This window comes from Vicia villosa, linkage group LG4, assembly GCF_029867415.1.
Source record: "Vicia villosa cultivar HV-30 ecotype Madison, WI linkage group LG4, Vvil1.0, whole genome shotgun sequence".
NCBI lineage: Eukaryota > Viridiplantae > Streptophyta > Magnoliopsida > Fabales > Fabaceae > Vicia > Vicia villosa.
The window spans coordinates 106,802,501-106,821,244 of record NC_081183.1 but is presented as its reverse complement, the minus strand read 5'-3'; the positions used below and the strand labels follow the sequence as shown (position 1 = coordinate 106,821,244).

The window sequence follows — 18,744 nt, the reverse complement described above, 5'->3', positions numbered from 1 at the left end:
ACACAGAGTGATCAGCTTCACTACGGACCATACTAAATTGTTGTACTACAGTGCTGAATCTGCCAAACCAAGCTCTCGGAGACTGTTTAAGACCATAAAGAGACCTGTGTAGCCTACAAACCATTTGTGAGGACTCCCCCTGAGCAACAAACCCAAGTGGTTGCTCCATATATACTTCCTCTTCAAGATCACCATGTAAAAAGGCATTTTTGATGTCAAGTTGATGAAGAGGCCAATGTCGAATGGCTGCAATGGCTAGAAGAAGTCGAACAGATGCCATCTTGGCTACAGGTGAGAAAGTATCACTATAATCCAATCCAAAAATCTGAGTGTATCCTTTGGCTACCAAACGAGCTTTAAAACGATCAATCTTACCATCTGGACCAACCTTCACTGTGTAAAGCCAACGACAACCTTCTAACGATTTCCCAGGGGGTAGACGAACCAGTTCCCAAGTACCACTGCTTTGAAGAGCACACATTTCGTCAATCATTGCTTGCCTCCACTCAGGGTGAGATAATGCTTCACCTGGAGTGTTAGGAATAGAAACAGAAGACAAAGAAGACAAGCAAGTATACTACAAAGGAGAAAGACGATGATAACATAAATCAATATAATGTGGAGAAGGATTTCGTGTTTGACGTATACCTTTTCGAAGAGCAATCGGAAGATCGGACTCGGGTTGCGGGATCGGATCCGGTGATGGCGAAGGCGTCGGAGGAGAGTCTGCAATGACCTCAGGGATAGGTATTGCCTCAGGAATAGGTACGACAAAAGTGGGTTGGCGACGCTGATATGTTTGAAATGGGCGAGTAGTGGGAGGGTCAACCGTAAGGCTAGAATGGTGGGGGATAAGGGGAAATGAGACTTCCGGAAGAGGTGTAGGAGTACTTTCCTGAAGGGGTTCCGGAGTTACTTGGCTGGACTCGAAGTATGGAATTGACTCAAAGAAGGTAACATCGGCCGATACGAGGTATCGTTGTAGAGTATGTGAGTAGCAACGATATCCCTTTTGGGATCGATGATAACAAAGAAAGATACACTTTAGTGATCGAGCTGATAGTTTATCTAGACCAGGGGAGAGATTGTGTACAAAACACGTAGACCCGAAAACTCGAGGAGGAACTGGGTGAAGAGGAGAGTTTGCAAACAGGATTGAGTGAGGGATTTTATTATTAAGGACAGATGAGGGCATGAGATTAATGAGGTAACATGCCGTGAGCACCGCATCCCCTCAAAACCGGAGAGGAACATTACCATGGAGAAGTAGGGTCCGAGTGGTTTCTACGAGATGCTGATTTTTACGTTCGGCTACCCCATTTTGTTGAGGTGTATGAGGACAAGATGTTTGGTTCAGAATACCATTGGATGACATAAAAATTTGAAATTGTTGAGATAAATATTCGCGTGCATTGTCACTTCTTAAGGTACGGATAGACAAGCCAAATTGGGTTCTTATTTCTTGATAAAAATTTTCAAAAATAGAAAACAATTCTGATCTGTTCTTCATTAAAAATAGCCACGTGCAACGTGAAAAATCATCAATAAAAGTGACAAAATACCTAGACCCAAAGGTAGACTCAGTACGCGAAGGACCCCAAACATCTGAGTGAACTAAAGCAAAAGGGGACGCAGGCCGTTTATTGACTCGATTGGGAAAGTGACTACGAGTATGTTTCCCTAACTGACATGACTCACAATGTAAACTAGATAATTTAGATAAGCTGGACACCATCTTTTGGAGCTTGGGAAGACCTGGATGACCTAACTGCGCATGTATAATGAGTGGAGAATCTGCGGCAGAGCATGTGGTGGATGACGCAGAGAAGTAGTAGAGGCCTTGAGACTCACATCCGACGCCAATCGTCTTCCCCGAACTCCGATCCTGCAAAGTAACAGCACTATTAGTAAAGGTGATAGAACAATTAAGGGCACAAGTTAAACGACTGAATGACAGTAAATTAAACGGACAATTAGGTACATATAGGACAGAAGTAACAGAGAGAGATGGTAGGATTTGAACAGTACCAATCCCTTGGGATTGGGTTTGAGAATCATTTGCGGCGGTTATACTAGGTAAGAAACCAGAGGTAGAGATGGAAGAGAAAAAACCTTTATTACCGGTAACATGATCAGACGCACCAGAATCGAGGACCCAAGGACCAAGAGGAGATGATTGAGAGAGGCAAATAGATGAATTACCAATGTGTGCAACCGAAGTCGTGGAACCAGAGTTCTGATTAGTCTTACACCACCTGAGAAAATCGTCGTAGCTTGGCGTAGGATTTTGAAGTGAAGGTGAAGTCTGCATAGTATCGGGATAATCAATTTGAGCTGCATTTACCTGACGTGGAGGTCTGCCATGCAGCTTCCAGCAACGGTCGACAGTATGCCCAAGCCGATTACAATGGTCGCACTTGGGACGAGGTTTGGAGTTGGATGACCCTCCTCGAAGGCGATTTTGATTGTTTCCAAGAGATGCAAGGGCAGCAGTGTCACCTGGTGTTGGAGCAGCAATAGTTGGAGGAGAAACCAGACCAAACTCATGAGGTGTAGCCAAGCGCAACAGTTGTTCACTAACTGTATCATAGCTAGGAACAATAGTACCTGATAAAATCTGGTTACGAACGGATTCGTGTTCTGATGGTAGTCCTTTAAGTGCCATGACCATGAAATATTTACTCTGCTGTTCGGCATGAGCTGTTGCATCTTTTACGTAAGGCATGAGGGTTTCATAACTTGCTTTCAAGGCATCAAGCTTACTCAGATAAGCTTGCACATCCATATTTTCCAACGTCAGTGTGTTGAGTTTGTGGATGACACTGTATAGAGAGTGAACGTCGTTGGAAAAGACTTTCTTGGCCTTTTCCCATACCTCATAACAAGTGGAGTAGGCTTGGTACTGAGCTTGGAGGTTAGGTGCTATGGAAAACCACAACACAGTACACAGAGAGGCATCAGTTTTCTTCCAATTAGCGAGTTTGTCGGTTGCAACGGCAGACAATTTTGTGGTTAGGTGCTCTTCAAATCCCTGACCGTGAAACCACATATCGACAGCATGAGCCCATGTGTTATAGTTTGCTGATCCCGTTAGTTTTTCACATGGGATTAGCGGAACTTTAGTAAACGAGTCTCCCATAGCTTCAAGTTAACAAGAACGAGGCTGTTTGAACTGGAGGGTAGATTTTTGCGAGTCGGAAGAATAAACCGAGAGCGGATCGCGTCGATGAACAGTGTCGCGCCGGTGAAAAGTACCGCGGCGATGAATAGTACGCGCGATGAACAGTACCAATATAGTCGCCGAAAAAAAGGCAAACCGGAATGATGACACGGTTTGCAGAAGAAAATTTCTCACCGGAAGACAGTAGGTCAACCGGGTAAAACACGGCGAAGAATTTCCTCTTAGTAGGCTCTAGATACCATGTTAAGATACGAAAGACTAAGAGGCATTTGAATAAACCGTGTGTCTTGTAAAGCACTACGGAGACTTTATTATATATAGAGAGATTACAGCTAATTACATAATATAGTCGATGTGGGACTATTCTATATACAAATATTCTTAACACTATATTTACAAATATCAACAATACATATATATATATATATATATATATATATATATATATATATATATAAACAACGAGCAATTTCTAGTAACACATCATTATTAGTCAAGTGATGAGGATGTCATATGATCTGACATAATTTTTTTTGTGATAAAGATTACATGTATTATCTTTTTTTCTCTTATATCTATATTGAACACTATGCATACTTTATGTCACTTTTGTATAGTCTAATATTATATTTCTTTATATCCAATGATACTTAGTAACCATAAATAAGCTCAATATCTCAAATTAACTTTTTTTCATCATGAATGTGCATTTTTACAATCATACTCGATCAAGGAGTATGTAGATAGTACTCCTAAATATATATGAGATAAAAATTTGATCTAGACCCACTAGGTCACTCAACATGACTCGTTGAGCATCAAATCAATTGAGTTTATAATTGTCTTGTTATATACAATATTTGACACTACTAAAGTGATCAACTCATTAAGTGTGGATTAGTGATTTCAGATCAAAAGATAACATACACAACTATCATTGTGAGAATAATCTATAATACTTACATATCACACAACAAATCAATTGAGTTTATAATTGTCTTGTTATATACAATATTTGACACTACTAAAATGATCAACTCATTAAGTGTGGATTAGTGATTTCAGATCAAAAGATAACATACACAACTATCATTGTGAGAATAATCTATAATACTTACATATCACACAACGTAGTATTGTTTTTTTGTTGGTCAATCCACAACTATCATTTGTGAGAATAATCTATAATACTTACATATCACACAACGTAGTATTTTTTTTTGTTGGTCAATCCGGCATAAATATTATTCGAAGTAAAAACAAACAAGAATGCTTATTAATTTCTTGATCACAAACTTATAACTATCTATTTTTATATCAATTACTAAGTTTGAACAATTATCTTAGATCTGGTTCATAATGTTAGGGTCAGTAATCGCTATGATTCTAAGTTCAATTCATATGTTCGTCAACACCAAAAAAACATTACAATAAAAGATAATTGAACAAAAATTAGAAAAACATTACGATAAAAGATAATTGAACAAAGATTAGAAACTCAAATCAGTTCAAAGCGTACAAAGCCATCTACATATATGTCTCTAATGGTTGAAGCAGATAAATACCATGAAAAAATTGCATAATAGGAAATTCACAAGATAGAAACTTTTAACATAAACACATGCATTCCTCCTAATGCAACAGTAATATTCAGCTACACAATAAAGAGTATAACAGCTAAATTTAAAATTTTTGCTCTTATTTGATATCACTGAACTATGTGATCCATATGACACTAAAAGCATCAAATAAATTAATAGTTGCTCACAGGAAAAGGTTACAAATATAAGGGGTTCCCGCCAAAAAAATAAGTGTCAATTTAGACCTAAGCTTTACATCAAGTATCTCTGATTTACTTCAAGTTCTTTCTGCTTCTAAGCTTTATCGCTACGCGCAGATGAGCCGCAATAGAAGCCGGAATTTCTGTATCAAACCCATCTCTCACAGCTCACTAGCAACATAAGCAACTGTTGCAGTGCATGTAAACCCGAATTTTATATGTACAAGATAAAATGGGAAGAAATTATTAATGGGAGTCGACGTTTTTTAATTTCAAACCCTCCATGCCCTTGACTGCGGTTTCATAATTCTTGACATGAGAACCATTATTAGAAGATGCTGCTACTCTATTTGGATCTGACGATCCAATGTGTGAACCTCTTTGTCCACTTGAACTTATGTGTGCTTTTCCACGGATACTTTCAGAAGCACGAGCACGGAGATCTGAATCAGCGCCACCAAATGGATTGCGGCTACTACTATCAGCAACTCGCCTTGATGACCCACTTGATTCGCCCAAGACATTGGCATTTGATAACTGCGTGATTTGATACACCACGTTACAAAATAAATAAAGGATCTTATTTGTAAAAAGGAAATTATGAACTTGCAAAAAAATCTCACCATAACCTCCTTACTAACAGCAGCGTCACTAGAGGTTGGATTTTTATGCTTTGACATATTTACAGAATTTAAAATGGGCCCCGACATTCGTCGTCTTGTAGAGTCTCCTGAAACCAAACCAGGAGGACGCCCTTCTTCCCTTCCTGTGAAATAATGGAAAAAAAGTTAAAACCAGAAAGCCCAAAAGCATGACTTTGATTTGCTAAAAACTGATTCACACGCGTATTATACCGAGTCAAACTAAATTTAATGTAAAAGGAAGCATACAGACAACAAAGAAATTACCGGCGTGTCGGTTAGCATTAGTCATAGCAAGAGGCACTCCAGAACTAGTTCCAGCACCAGGCCCCTAAAATACAAGCATAAGAATTCTAGCCATTTCTAATGGCAAAGGTCCCAAAGGAGGAAAAAATAGAGAAAAGAAAACTTACAATACCACGTGCTGGAGGAGTGATTAGCTGTGATTGCTGATATTTCAAGATAGTCCAATCAAAGACGTAATCAGACTGGAATCCTGTTCAAATACCAAAACATTAAAGAGTAAATTTGCTGCAACAGATTGAAGAGCAGGTCCTGCAAGCGTGTATAAAATAAACTTGAAGATCGAGACCAAAGTTTTTTTTTTTTGAGAATAATTTCAAACCTTCACGGATAAACAGGTCGCGGAATATTCTTTTGAGGTAAGCATAATCTGGTCTGTCATCAAACCTTAATGACCGGCAATAATGGAAGTATGACGCAAATTCTGTTGGATAACCTTGACACAAGGCCTGGAATACACGACAAGGAAGGCATGGGTGCAATTTAAGATATAGTGCATAGTATGTATTGAACGGAAAATTATAACAAACCCGCTCACCTCAATCGAAGTAGAAACCTTCTTTTCACTAATTTTCTCGTACTTTTCTCTCTTGGTTCTTGCTTGAAGTCCTTGCCATGGGAGACTACATAAAAAATGAAAATCAAGCCAACTGTTTTAAACACAGCACTAGAAGAAAACAATGCAAGGTAGACAGCAATAATCACCTTCCTCTCAGGAAGTACATCAAGACATAACCAATAGACTCTAAATCATCTCTTCGACTTTGCTCTATGTATTGATCATAAAAATAGTACCAAGCAACATATATATGTTAGATAATACCGCTTTGCTGCACATTAAGCAATGTTAAGTATTAAAAGATCGTATATACCAATGCCAAGGTGGGTATTCATGCTAGCATATCTTGCAGTTCCAGTCAAATTCTTATTTTCCCTGATGTTTCAAAATGAAACAAATAACAAGTCATATTTACAAAATAAATTAATACTAAAACAACAGCAGCCAAACTAGGCTATATAAAATCGAGGTCTAAATAAATATGGACGAAATATCACGGACAGGAATCACAACCAATGTTTTAAAAATCGAGAGTCTATGCAAGATCGAAGATGGTTGAAAAATCGTAACTCGATGATCGTTGCACAGATTTAAGATTCTACCCAAGTTACTTAATTATGCTAGTACATCTACAGATGCGTCAAAAGACATATAGTTAAGAAAAATAGCCTCTAATCATAATATTAAACTAAAATAAACAATATGACCTATCGGGTGGAAATATCATTTAAAAACAACAACTTCCAAACTACTAAGAGACCTGCCAAGCTGCACAGTAGAGTGAAAGGGGGAATGGTCAGAAACAGTGAAAGTAAGGAGGAGGTCGAGTCACAGGCGGCAGCATTGCAAGAAACAAAGAGAGCGTTGTCGTCGAAGAAATCGGGTGCGAAGAGAACTCGAGAGAAACATAAAAGAGTAATTGATTTCTCTGAACTCGGCTCGGATCCGAAATAATTAATAAATTAGGATTTTTTTTGTCCAAAAAAACCCAGCCCAATTGATCAAATTTCCAGAACAATCCACAACACTGACTCGTACAATTCTACTTAGCCTGATTCAACGCAACACGCAGCATAGAGGAATGGGTTTGAAATGTTGGATCGTGGGATCCTACGATCCAACTCTCAATTTCGCAGACTCTGATCACAACTTATCCTAAATAACAGTTTTGATGAAATAGAAATGCCATAAGCATTCTACTTATAGTTAATTCTGATATAGTTAGGCCTTGAGTATTGCTTGTCAGCTCGTTGCTTGGATCTTTGGATCAGCTTGTACATATCTGTTTTTTGGATTATATATAATCAATATTTGCTCCAAAAAAAAAAATCTGATATAGTTCTTATATCACCAACCTATACAACAACAGCCAATCCTCATCCCACTAAGTAGGGCTGGCTGCATGGATCAAACGACACCATAATGTTCTGTCATAAATCATATATCTATCCAACTCATTAATCTACAAGTATTTCTTAGTAACATCTAAAAAAAATTGTAGGTCTTCCCCTGCCTCTTGCGATTTGACTACCTTCTATCTAATCTACTCTTCTTACCACAGAAAATAAATTACTTTTGAAATTAAAATTAAACGACATGAAAACAAGAAAAACTTGTCGAACAATGAAATATGATGTAGCAAGGAGATGATACTATGTATAGGGTCTACTAATACAATTATAATTTCAATTTGGAATTGATAAAAAATTATAGCTACCAGAAGAGTCGAGATATAGAATAAAAGATTCTATTGTTGGATGACCGGTTAAAATATGTAAGGATTATAGATAATAGTCTTCTAATTGGAAAAGGCTTTGTTGGTTGTTTTAAGAAACTAGCTTAAACTGGAGTAGCTCTGAAATTGGACTAGGATTTAAAGCTTCCATCAAATCCCTAGCCATTGCAACTGCCAGCCTCCCATCTCGTCTAAACTCTAAAGTATAGTGTAATGAATAGACTGGTATTCATAGCATCATCATACTAGTCAAAGACAGACAGAGGGTGTACATTTGAAACAATAATAGACAAGCAGAGCATGATCGGTTTATCTACTTACAATAATACTGACACAAAAATGTTTGTTATGAAAACTCTTAATTATATAATTACAAAATCATTCATATAATTTATAAACCCTCCCTCATGCAAATACACTGCTTGGTTGGATTTATTCGATATGAAGATGAAAATAAAACAAAATATAAGTATTATGATAACTTGAAATGTGAGAATTATCATTTATGTTGGATGAAATTAGTTCGAACCGAGTCATATCAATTCCACTAAACCATCAAGATCTAACAATTTAGGAATAGCCTAGTTTACTAAGGCATTTACAAACCAGCTAAATCATCGTACCTGTAAGGAATGTGTCGATGGGTTGTACTATCTCTATATTTCTTTGCTAAACCAAAATCAATACAGTAAACCTACATATAGACCAATAGACCAATAGACAATAAACACCCAATATATGAACAAGAATATACAATACATTGAAGGCCAAATGTAAATAAATTAGCCACCTGGTTTTCCCGCTTTCCCAAGCCCATGAGGAAATTATCTGGTTTGATATCCCGATGGAGAAACGATTTAGAATGAACAAACTCAACACGTTTGATCTGAAAAAAAAAAAACACAGAAGAACGGAGTTTTTAAAGGATTAAAAACTACTAATTGATACATCATTTTTTGAACAGAGAGTCAAAGTAAGCTGAGTAGTTAGTAAAAAAAATTGATTGTACAAATAGGACCTACCATTTGCTCAGCAAGCATGAGAACTGTCTTTAGCGAGAGCTTTCTATTACAGAAGTTAAACATCTCTTCTAGACTAGGTCCAAGCAGATCCATTACTAGAACATTGTAATCTCCATCCACTCCAAACCATTTAATATTTGGAATCCCAGCTGCCAAGCCCAAACTTGAGTTAGGACCATTTACAAATTATAAATAAGATCAATTAAAGCAGGGTTCGTTACAAAAAGTGCAATTGAAAATATAAAAAAGTGATATGATTATGACAGCAGGCATTACGCTCTCCTTGTAGTATTCTGTACAACTTGGACTCATACAGCAACTGAGGATTCTTCGTTCTGACATTTTCCTAATAAAAAAGACCAGAGGACAACAAAGATCAGGAAGGAAAAAGGTAACAACAAAGCAATGCCCAAAATTACAAGCAAAGTCCAAGAAGAGACCCTATCGGGAATAAATGACAACTATAAAAACTAGTTATTTTGATGTTTACTTTCTACACAAAATATTGCATATAATTAAGTGATTAAAGGATGAATAAACTAGGGAAACTCAAGTCACGTGTTAACAGCAGTTTATTTTCTTTGATTGGGGCAGGGAGGAAAAATTAGTAATTACAAGATTCAATATGTGCAATGCATTCTTCAAGCCGTAAGCAACCCCAAATATTTGAGAACTATCAGTCTACCAAGAAGAACAATACCACAAAGTGCTAGTTCTGTTTTTGAACGATAGCAGACAGACATATCATTAATCATTTCAAACCTACTACTACTGCATAACCACAAAATCCTCACTCAAAACAAAAGTGTTTTTAACCAAAACACCCCTTTTTCCATGCTTGAAAATATTGGTAAGAAAATGTATAAACCTGTCACAGCCCCTTTTTTTCAATGCTTGATTATAATATGAAGCTAGAATTCGTAGTTTTTTGCTTCAACATGCGGTTTTTAGTTTTACAATAAAATTTTTTGTTCAACTCACTTTTACATTGACATATTCAAACATGAAATATGAACAACAACAACAACAACAACAACAACAACTAAGCCATATCCCATAGCTTTATCTTTATCTCACTAAGTGGAGTCGGCTACATGGATCAACTTTTTCCATAATGTTATATCCAGGACCATGCTTCTACCCAAATCGTTAATCTCGACATCTTTCTTACTGACTTCACTTATATTCTTTCTAAATCATCCTCTTTCTCTAAATGTTCAACTACTCTCCATCTAATATACCCTCCTTGTCACAGAATCTACATGTCTTCTCTCAACATACCCTGAACCACCTAAGTCTATTTTCCACCATCTTCTCTACTATAAGTGCTAGCCCCAACACTCTCTACTATATTCATTTCGAATTCGACTTTGTCTAGCCTTACTACACATACAACCTAACAAAAAATCAGAACAATGAACAAATAAATGCCAATACAAAACTCTGAATCATCCTATTCCTATTCTTCAGAATTCAAGCTCAACAACCAAATGATGCAATAAAAACAAAATTCCACAAACAACAAAACACGTAATTAAAAAAAGCAATTAGTAAACATCACTTACAAGCTTAACTCCAACATCTTCGTTAGTTTGAATATTAGTACCTTCAATTCAAAACAAACCAAACCAAAAACAAAACAAAACAAAAAAACCCTCTTAATCAATTACAAATTCTAGTTGAAATATGAAGAAAAAAATCAAAACCGATAGAAAATCAAAAAACAACCTAAATAGATCTCCCCAAACGAACCACTACCGATCTTACGAACAAGACGATACTTATTTCCAACGCGACGTTCCATTCAAAAGGGGAAATTGAAAACCTAGGCCAATTTCAACGCTTAATTCCGAAATTATTGACGACAAGAACCGTGTTCTTCGATCGGGTTACAAAAAAAAAATTAAGGCGAAAAAAACGAAGATGGATTTTTGGGGTGTGAGGTTAATAGGTTAATTAGGTGGGAAGGAAAAAAAAGGAAAATGATGGTTATTGAGGAAATAAATTGGAGAAAGTTAGTATCATTTTTGTTGAGAAAATTGGAGGAAATATGATGCATATTAAACTACTAGAGCGGAAACTCGTGTAGTGCTTGAGAAAAAACCGTAGGACATAACATACAATTGGGTTCTTTAACAAAAAAGTACACAAATGTAACAAATATTAAAATTGATTCTTTTTTATTTATCTAAAAACGAATTTTAAGAATTGTTTGTTTTGGGTCCATTTTTTAGAGTTCAAAAAAATACTTTGTTTTTTTAATTTTTAATAATAATTTATGTGAGATTTTTTTTAAATTGTCAAAAGTGTTTCGTTCAGGACAAAAATAGTTGATGATGGAGTGAATTAGGATTCATATGCGGATCGTAGTGGATCTATAAGATTAACACTTTAATGCTCAAGTCAATAAATGAATAAGAAGTATTACCAGAGAGTGAGTAAGTAGAATATATAGGTCTTGATGCTTGAAGAGCTTTATATATGGAAAAAGATTAGAACTGCCCTAGGTTATTCGATGTGGATGCAGAGAATGCTTTGATTAAATCTGACGACAGGAAATCCCCCGAGGGAAATGATCGGGTGTTGGCCTCTTGACTATGTGATCACGCGGTCTCCAGTAGTTCAGTATTCGTGTCTTTGGGCCTAAGGCTAGACAAAAACAGTTCCTCTAAGGTGCCGCTATGTAGCAGTGCAGAGACTTGAGATTACTAGAGTGTTTTATCTTCTACCTTATACTCCTGACGGGTTCCTAGCTGGTAGAAGTGAGAAAATGTGTGATGAATGGGAGCATATAACCTTGGGAATAGACGCATTAATTGTCAGTCGTGTCACTAAATATTTTCAAGTGATCACTTGTGCATGTTCCCCTAGACCCCTAGGATAGGGCGTGACTCTTCCATTTAGATTAATCAAGCGTACTCGAGTATCGTTGTGATTTTGAGGTGAATCTATCCATTATTTTTTATTGTCTACCTTCCTTTAGTTTGAACTCTAGATCTGCCTACCATGCCCACCTACATAAAGGCATTTTCTCATTTTAGGTTACATTTCTATTTTTTTACTTAAACCATCTCTCTTTTTCGTCAGTTATGATTCTCCTTCCCTGAGCTCTGATACTTCGTATTGGCCATCTGTTTATCGTCTAGATTTTGTACCCACTTGGTCTTTTGTGTCTCTGGGTAGTTCATCATTGCTTTGACTTCATCTCTTCATTTTTTCCAAGTAGCACTTATATATCTCGCATTTATTGTTGTTATTTTTGCTTTTTTCTCTTAGAAATGACCAATCTAGTAGATGGACCCACATATTTTATAGATATATCTAGTGACGACGATATAAGAGACACCTCGTATGTTCATGAGGAGTAGACCTAAAGGTGTTGGACGTTTCCCCTCGATGACTTAAAAGTGGAAATGTTGAACCACTTAACGACTTCTCATTCTCAACTACATCCTGTGTGTTATGGTGTATGTAAAGGTGTTATAATATTGGTGTGAGTACTAGGGTGGAGTGTCGTACTAGAAGTTATTTTCAAATGCACTTCCGTAAAAGTGGAATAGGGGCAAGGATTGCTATTGCTTCGTCAACCGAAGAAAGTGACTGAAGTTTACGTTGACATATGGAAAATTTTCAAAGATTGGTACTTCCTAGTCGTCCTTAGGATTTGTGAGGCTCATTCCATCTTTTGTGTTCTACTGGAAGACAAACATTCCCCTTCTTGGCCTCCTGGGTCAAATCCGAACAAATATGGGGATAGATTCCAAAAATACTAGTGTCAAAACCATTTCTAGAGGGCTACAAACAAGTACATGTTATCTTTAAACATCTTGACCTGATTGTTTTTTAGAGAGTCTAGGATATGAAGACGGGATTGGCCCTTTGGATGAGTCATCGATGCAACAAAGAAGGTGGTATATTGACATGGGGTCGGTGGTAGAGGCAGTTGATGCCTAGGAAAGGAGAAAACTTTTTAGTGAGTGAGGAGATCATATTTATATGTATCTTTATCATTGTTTCAATATTTGTCCTAACCATAACTTTACTCCGTCTTGCAGATAGTATGAGGTTGATAGATGAAGTGACGAAGAGGAAGAGAGCATTGGTAGTGAGAAATACTCCTCTTCCTCCCCCTTCTGATCATACTCAAGATAATGTAGGAGCGACATTGGAAAGGAACTATGCACAAATCGAGAACAAGTTAGATTTACCTAAATTGGGCTAGAGAATAATAACAAGATTGACTTAATTGCAACTTTAGTCTCCCTATTTTGTGTTTTTCTTGATTTTGATCCCTCTATTTTAAAAACCACTATTTTAGTCCCCTTTTTAAGTTTTCTTGGCAATTTTCGTCCTTATACTTTGCTTTTTTTCTGCAAATTTGTCCCTATTTTTGTCCTTTTTTCAACAAAAAACTTAAAACGGGGACCAAAATTGTAGTTTTAAAAATGGGGGGACAAAGAAAAAGACAAAATAGGGAGACCAAAGTTGCAATTAAGCCAACAAAATTTTATGACTAGATAGAATCATAACAAGATTTTCTCTACCTTTGGTGAGCTTTCACATTTAATACAAATATTTGATTTTAACTTTTAAGGATTCACGAGTTTTAAAATTAATAGAGTTCAATATACATTTTCTAAGTTGATTTGATTCATCCATGATTCTTTCATTTTCATATTTTAGAGATTGAACATAATACATTTTTTTTCTAACTCATCATTTTCTTTGCAAACTTTAACACATAGATCATACATTTGCTTATGAAATGGTGTCTCGCACTTCTTTGACACGGCTACAGTTAAAAATATAATTGTACTCTCAAATACTTACTTAATGCATTTATCATCAACTACATAACTTTATATAATATTACTTTTTTTAATTAAAATCAACACATTTATTTTTATCTATCATATAAGAAAATTGATTGTTCTTGAAAAACCATTTTTACCCTTCTTTGCAATTTCACTTGACACGTGGATAGGGTCTTCTACTTCCTTCCAATTTTCCACTTTTTTTTCCTTCTTTTCCTTCCTTTCAAAACTACCACTTTTTCAAAACTACCACTTTTTCTACCTTTTCAAAACTACCACTTTTTCTTCCATCACGTGTACCACTTTCTGGAGATGACTATTTCTTTTCCTTTTTTTCTCGAGAAGACAAACTTTGCACCCATCCTTTCCTCAAATTTCTTCCTCTTTCTATCTCTCTTCCCTCTCTTCCTTCTTCTCCTTCTCTAACACTGAGATAAAACTATAATCCCTAATCTAAATAATTTTTGCGTTTCCGAAAGACATATGATTTCGGCGAAGTGAAAATCGTTGCTCGGTGGATATGTTTCTCCTCTTTCTGCTTTTTAGGTATGTTCTTCTTTTTGGATTAACAAGTTTGATTTTTTACATTACTTTTTGTCAGTGATATAATGGTAGGTTTGAAAGTTATGAAATTTTAACTTTAGGATTTTCTTTCTTTTTGGTATATGAATCAATGGTTATTTGTAGGTTTTTGCAAAGAGGCTGTCCGAGGAAAAAATGGATGGTTTGAAAGAGTAGGTTTTGCACTATGTCGGTGTTGGTTCGCGGTGGGTGACGAATACTATTCTGAAACAGATTTGATTTCAACTTTCTCTTTTTTTCTTCTAATGTTGTTTATATGTGCAGATTTCAAATTTGGAGTAGTATGTCCTTTTGATTGATAACTCAAACAGCAGGTAATGGTTAGTCTGGAGTGACTTTGTAATTTTTAATTTTAACTTATATTTGATTTTTGTAGATGAATATATTATTGGATATGTATTGTTATTAAGAATTTTTAAGATACATGAATAGAACTCACTAATTTTTTGCTGTGACATATCAGTTAAATTTGTGTTTCATATTTTGTTTCTTCCAACTTTATGAGGTCTAGACGGGTCGGTTGCTGGTGTGGTGTTATCGCCTTTGCCGATATTTTCTTCAGGTCCTTTTTCTAGCGAGTTTTCGTCGGGGAAGCAAGGGAAATCGAAGGGGACGGAGTTCAAGCAGGCGATAAAAGTTGGAGAAGAGGGAAACAAATACTTTACTCGTCGCATTTATGGACCGACATCCACCATTTGGGTTCTGAATAATCTACAACTGCTGATACAATGGTAGGTTTGATAGTTATAAAATTTTAATTTAGGGTCACGTGACATCAGTCTCTTAATCTATCCGTCATATCGAGAGACATCGTGTACGCTTATTGATAAAACTTTTTTGCTCCTTACTTCGCCGGTTTATTTTTATATGAAGTAATTTGCTCCTTACTTCGCTAATTTGTAATTATATGAAGTTATTTTAATATAATACTCCATGTACTTAGTGCAGCCACTGCTAGCCACCTCTGTTTGGTTATATTGTTTGGTTAACATTGTACGGTTTGCGATCTATTTGCTTGCTGCTTTTTTGAGACTTACTTCGCCGGTTTGTTTTTATATGAAGTAATTTGCTCCTTACTTCTCTAATTTGTAATTATATGAAGTTATTTTAATATAATACTCCATTTACTTAGTGCAGCCACTGCTAGCCACCTCTGTTTGGTTATATTGTTTGGTTAACATTGTACGGTTTGCGATCTATTTGCTTGCTGCTTTTTTGAGATCTTCGATTTGTGTTAATTGTTTTATGAGATCCTCTTTTTTTGTATTGAGATTTGTTATATTTTTGTTGCTCATTTATATTTATTTTCTTGGGGGTTGAATTGTTAACACAGGTGGTGGATGTACTTAGAGATAATAAGAAAAAAAGACATTGTGACGCAAGTTGCTTCTTCCTCTCCTGTGGGAGCAGCTGGATAAGGATCTGTCACAGTCAATAAATTTAAAAATCAATAGTTCAAGTAGTATTTTAGATTTCAAGTTTGGTATATCAGTATAGAAAGATATAGTAAGTTTGGTGCTTTTAGTAAAAAAATTCAGATTTCAAGACTGTATATCAGTATTTTAACAGTCAATCGATTTGTTTAAATACTTTAATGAAATATGACAATATGTTCATTGTTGTTTTTGCAGGTTGAGGATTTGACATACAAAATTGATATAGCCACTTGGATCAATTGACATGGGCAACACATTTCCGGAGGCGTGTCAGTAACCAACCGGAAATGAGAGTCTATGGCATGGTACCTAATATTGTTTCGTTCATCAGTATTATATTAGCTTGTGCAAATGTTGCTTCTAAAAAGCAAGGTAAGGAGATTCATGGGCATCTGGTAACAAATCTTTTCCATACTCTTCTTTTTGCAGCAAATTCCCTTTTGGATTTTAGCTCAAGGCCTCATTCCTCATATTCTCCGTATGTAAGTGCTCTTTCTCACACTTTCTCTACAATCTCCACAATTTTCTATCGCTGCATTCTTACTGTGTGGACGTTGATGTGGTGTTTCATATATGGATCAACTACCACTGCTCGTGTTTGTATGAATTTGCACACTGTTGTTTGCTATCATCGAGTTGCAGTTGCTGAATCAGAAATATACGGCTGCTGGAACAAGTCTACCGTGTGACAGTTTCTAACAAGATGTGTTAAGTGTCAAGTGGAGCAATTGGTGCAAGGCTTTCTACTGACGCAACTTCGATTCGAGCTTTTGTTTCGCAATGCACTTTTTTCATCATCATCCTTTTCTTCGCTAGCAGTTCCAGCAGAGGCAGTAGCAGAGACATCATGATATATGTCACCTCTAATTGAGTTTACTCACTGCTCTCTCGATTTGGATTCTGAGATAGCATGCAAATTGAAAATTGTTATTTGAAGAAATTAAGATCAAAATTTCAAAACTATTTTAACTTCATTATTATATTAAATATATTACTTGGCTATAAATATTCAGAATGCCTTCATCATCAATGTACAAAATCACTTCCATAATAATAAGCAACATCACTTGCTAAGCACCCAAGAAGCTTACTAAGAAATGGATTGAAAAAATGGGTGCATGGTTAAGAAATGCAAAGCCATGTCTACTACTCTTGACAGTTCAATTTAGTTCTGCAGGAATGTTCATTTTCGCCATGGATGCTATAAAAAGAGGAATGAGCCATTACGTTTTCATCGTCTACCGTAATGCTATCGCCACTGTAACATTAGCTCCATTTGCATTTTATCTAGAAAGGTCTCTCCAACAACCTCTTTCATTCATTCATAATTAGTATTATAGTTATACATATCAAGCATTTTAATTAGGATGTTCTAAAAGTTGTGTTTTATTTTTTCTCTTTCTGGAAAATTAGGCCGAAGACGAGTCTCCGTGTATTTTCAGAGATTATGTTACTAGCTTTTTTCGAGTAATTAATCATAATTATAATTTTATACTTTATAGTTTATAGTATATGAATTTCAATCTCGATTTTTCTATAGTAACTTAATTAACTAAGATATATTGTATTGCATTTACAGAATAATACTTCATCAATGCTTTGCTCTATTGAGGATGAAATTAACTTCGGCTTCGTTCCTTTCCGCTGTGATGAAGTCTGCTCCCTCCATTACTTTTGTGTTTGCTATCATTTTAAAGTAAGCAATTTAATAGATACATATCATAGTTCTAAATTATTTTTGAATAATAAATTTTAGTAAATTAATTAACAATTTATTATATTGTGCAGAACATGATGCACATGAAGATAAAGGAAGTAGCATGTCAAGCCAAAATGATCGGTACTGCAATAACATTTGCAGGAACATTGCTAATGGCTCTATACAAAGGTCCTGTAGTTAGTGTTGTGAAGTCATCCATTAGTCATGCTACCAACCATCCTGAGATTGTGAACGATTGCGGTGATGATAGGTGGATCATAGGAACATGTTTCCTCTTCATTGGATGTGCTGGCTTTTCTGCCTTTTACATATTGCAGGCCATAACATTGAGGAGCAAAAATGAGTTCCCTGTCTGTAATTTTTGTTCTCGGTGAACATATATTTTCATATTTCATTAATTGCAACAGATAGGTGTGTGTGAGATATCAACGGTTTCTTATAGAAATATATTCTCACTCTTATTGTTAAAACTTTGTTGATAACTAAATGTGTATGTATGTTGCAGATTGTAATGATAAGTGCAATTATAGATGTAGCAAAGCTTCAAGGCAAAATATATGTTTGAGAGCATGCAGTGACAACAACAACCAAAGAGCATTTTGAACGGGTGGTATTCGACAAGAACTGAGTTTGTTATTTCCTGAAGAACTATTATTTTGACTCTGTTTTCGAACATCGATTGCAGGTGCAGAATTGTGGTACCGGTTTGGATTCGTGGAACAGGTTCGTTATGGTTGTTGATAAACACATTTGGATTATAGCAACAACTATCTCTTTGTAGTGTTCCTTAAATTTTATTACACGCAAATTAATTTACCGGGTTGTTCTTTTTATTTGAATTTTACTATTAGGAACTGTAGGTAATACAAAAATCTGTCATCCAACCGAGTTTGATTCTTATCTCTGCATTCACACCGGCATCCAGGTAAAATCTACTTGACTAATATAATTATCTTTTCCATAGTCTGTCT

At 35.8% G+C, this 18,744-nt stretch overlaps 1 protein-coding gene, 1 long non-coding RNA gene and 1 pseudogene across 2 annotated transcripts; 2 read left to right on the top strand and 1 right to left on the bottom strand.

Annotated features, from left to right (window-relative positions):
• Window positions 1-4,859: 4,859 nt before the first annotated feature.
• Window positions 4,860-11,331, bottom strand: LOC131595042 (casein kinase 1-like protein 1). The gene is made up of 14 exons (XM_058867263.1): window positions 10,950-11,331; window positions 10,787-10,827; window positions 9,498-9,567; window positions 9,222-9,370; window positions 8,990-9,085; window positions 8,823-8,893; window positions 6,778-6,839; window positions 6,611-6,674; window positions 6,444-6,528; window positions 6,228-6,354; window positions 6,016-6,098; window positions 5,870-5,933; window positions 5,585-5,727; window positions 4,860-5,498 (listed from the first exon to the last, which is right to left on the bottom strand). Exons 1-14 carry the CDS (start codon window positions 11,023-11,025, stop codon window positions 5,208-5,210), a joined length of 1,422 nt encoding a protein of 473 aa, XP_058723246.1. The 5' UTR covers window positions 11,026-11,331; the 3' UTR covers window positions 4,860-5,207.
• A 3,381-nt stretch (window positions 11,332-14,712) lies between these two features.
• LOC131599438 (uncharacterized) lies at window positions 14,713-15,466 on the top strand. The gene is made up of 3 exons (XR_009282770.1): window positions 14,713-14,802; window positions 14,882-14,931; window positions 15,180-15,466. It is a non-coding gene; the product is annotated as an uncharacterized LOC131599438 (long non-coding RNA).
• Window positions 15,467-17,163: 1,697 nt separating this feature from the next.
• On the top strand, window positions 17,164-18,285 carry LOC131597630 (WAT1-related protein At4g08290-like; annotated as a pseudogene).
• The last annotated feature ends 459 nt before the right edge of the window (window positions 18,286-18,744 follow it).

Bases quoted from the DNA above. Each gene is read 5' to 3' on its own strand.
- LOC131595042 (XM_058867263.1), bottom strand. From the start codon at position 11,025: ATGGAACGTCGCGTTGGAAATAAGTATCGTCTTGTTCGTAAGATCGGT. The intron at 6,355-6,443 runs GTGAGCGGGTTT...CGTGTATTCCAG, and splicing joins AGGTTTCTACTTCGATTGAG to GCCTTGTGTCAAGGTTATCC. The intron at 5,934-6,015 runs GTAAGTTTTCTT...CTTGTATTTTAG, and splicing joins CTCCTCCAGCACGTGGTATT to GGGCCTGGTGCTGGAACTAG.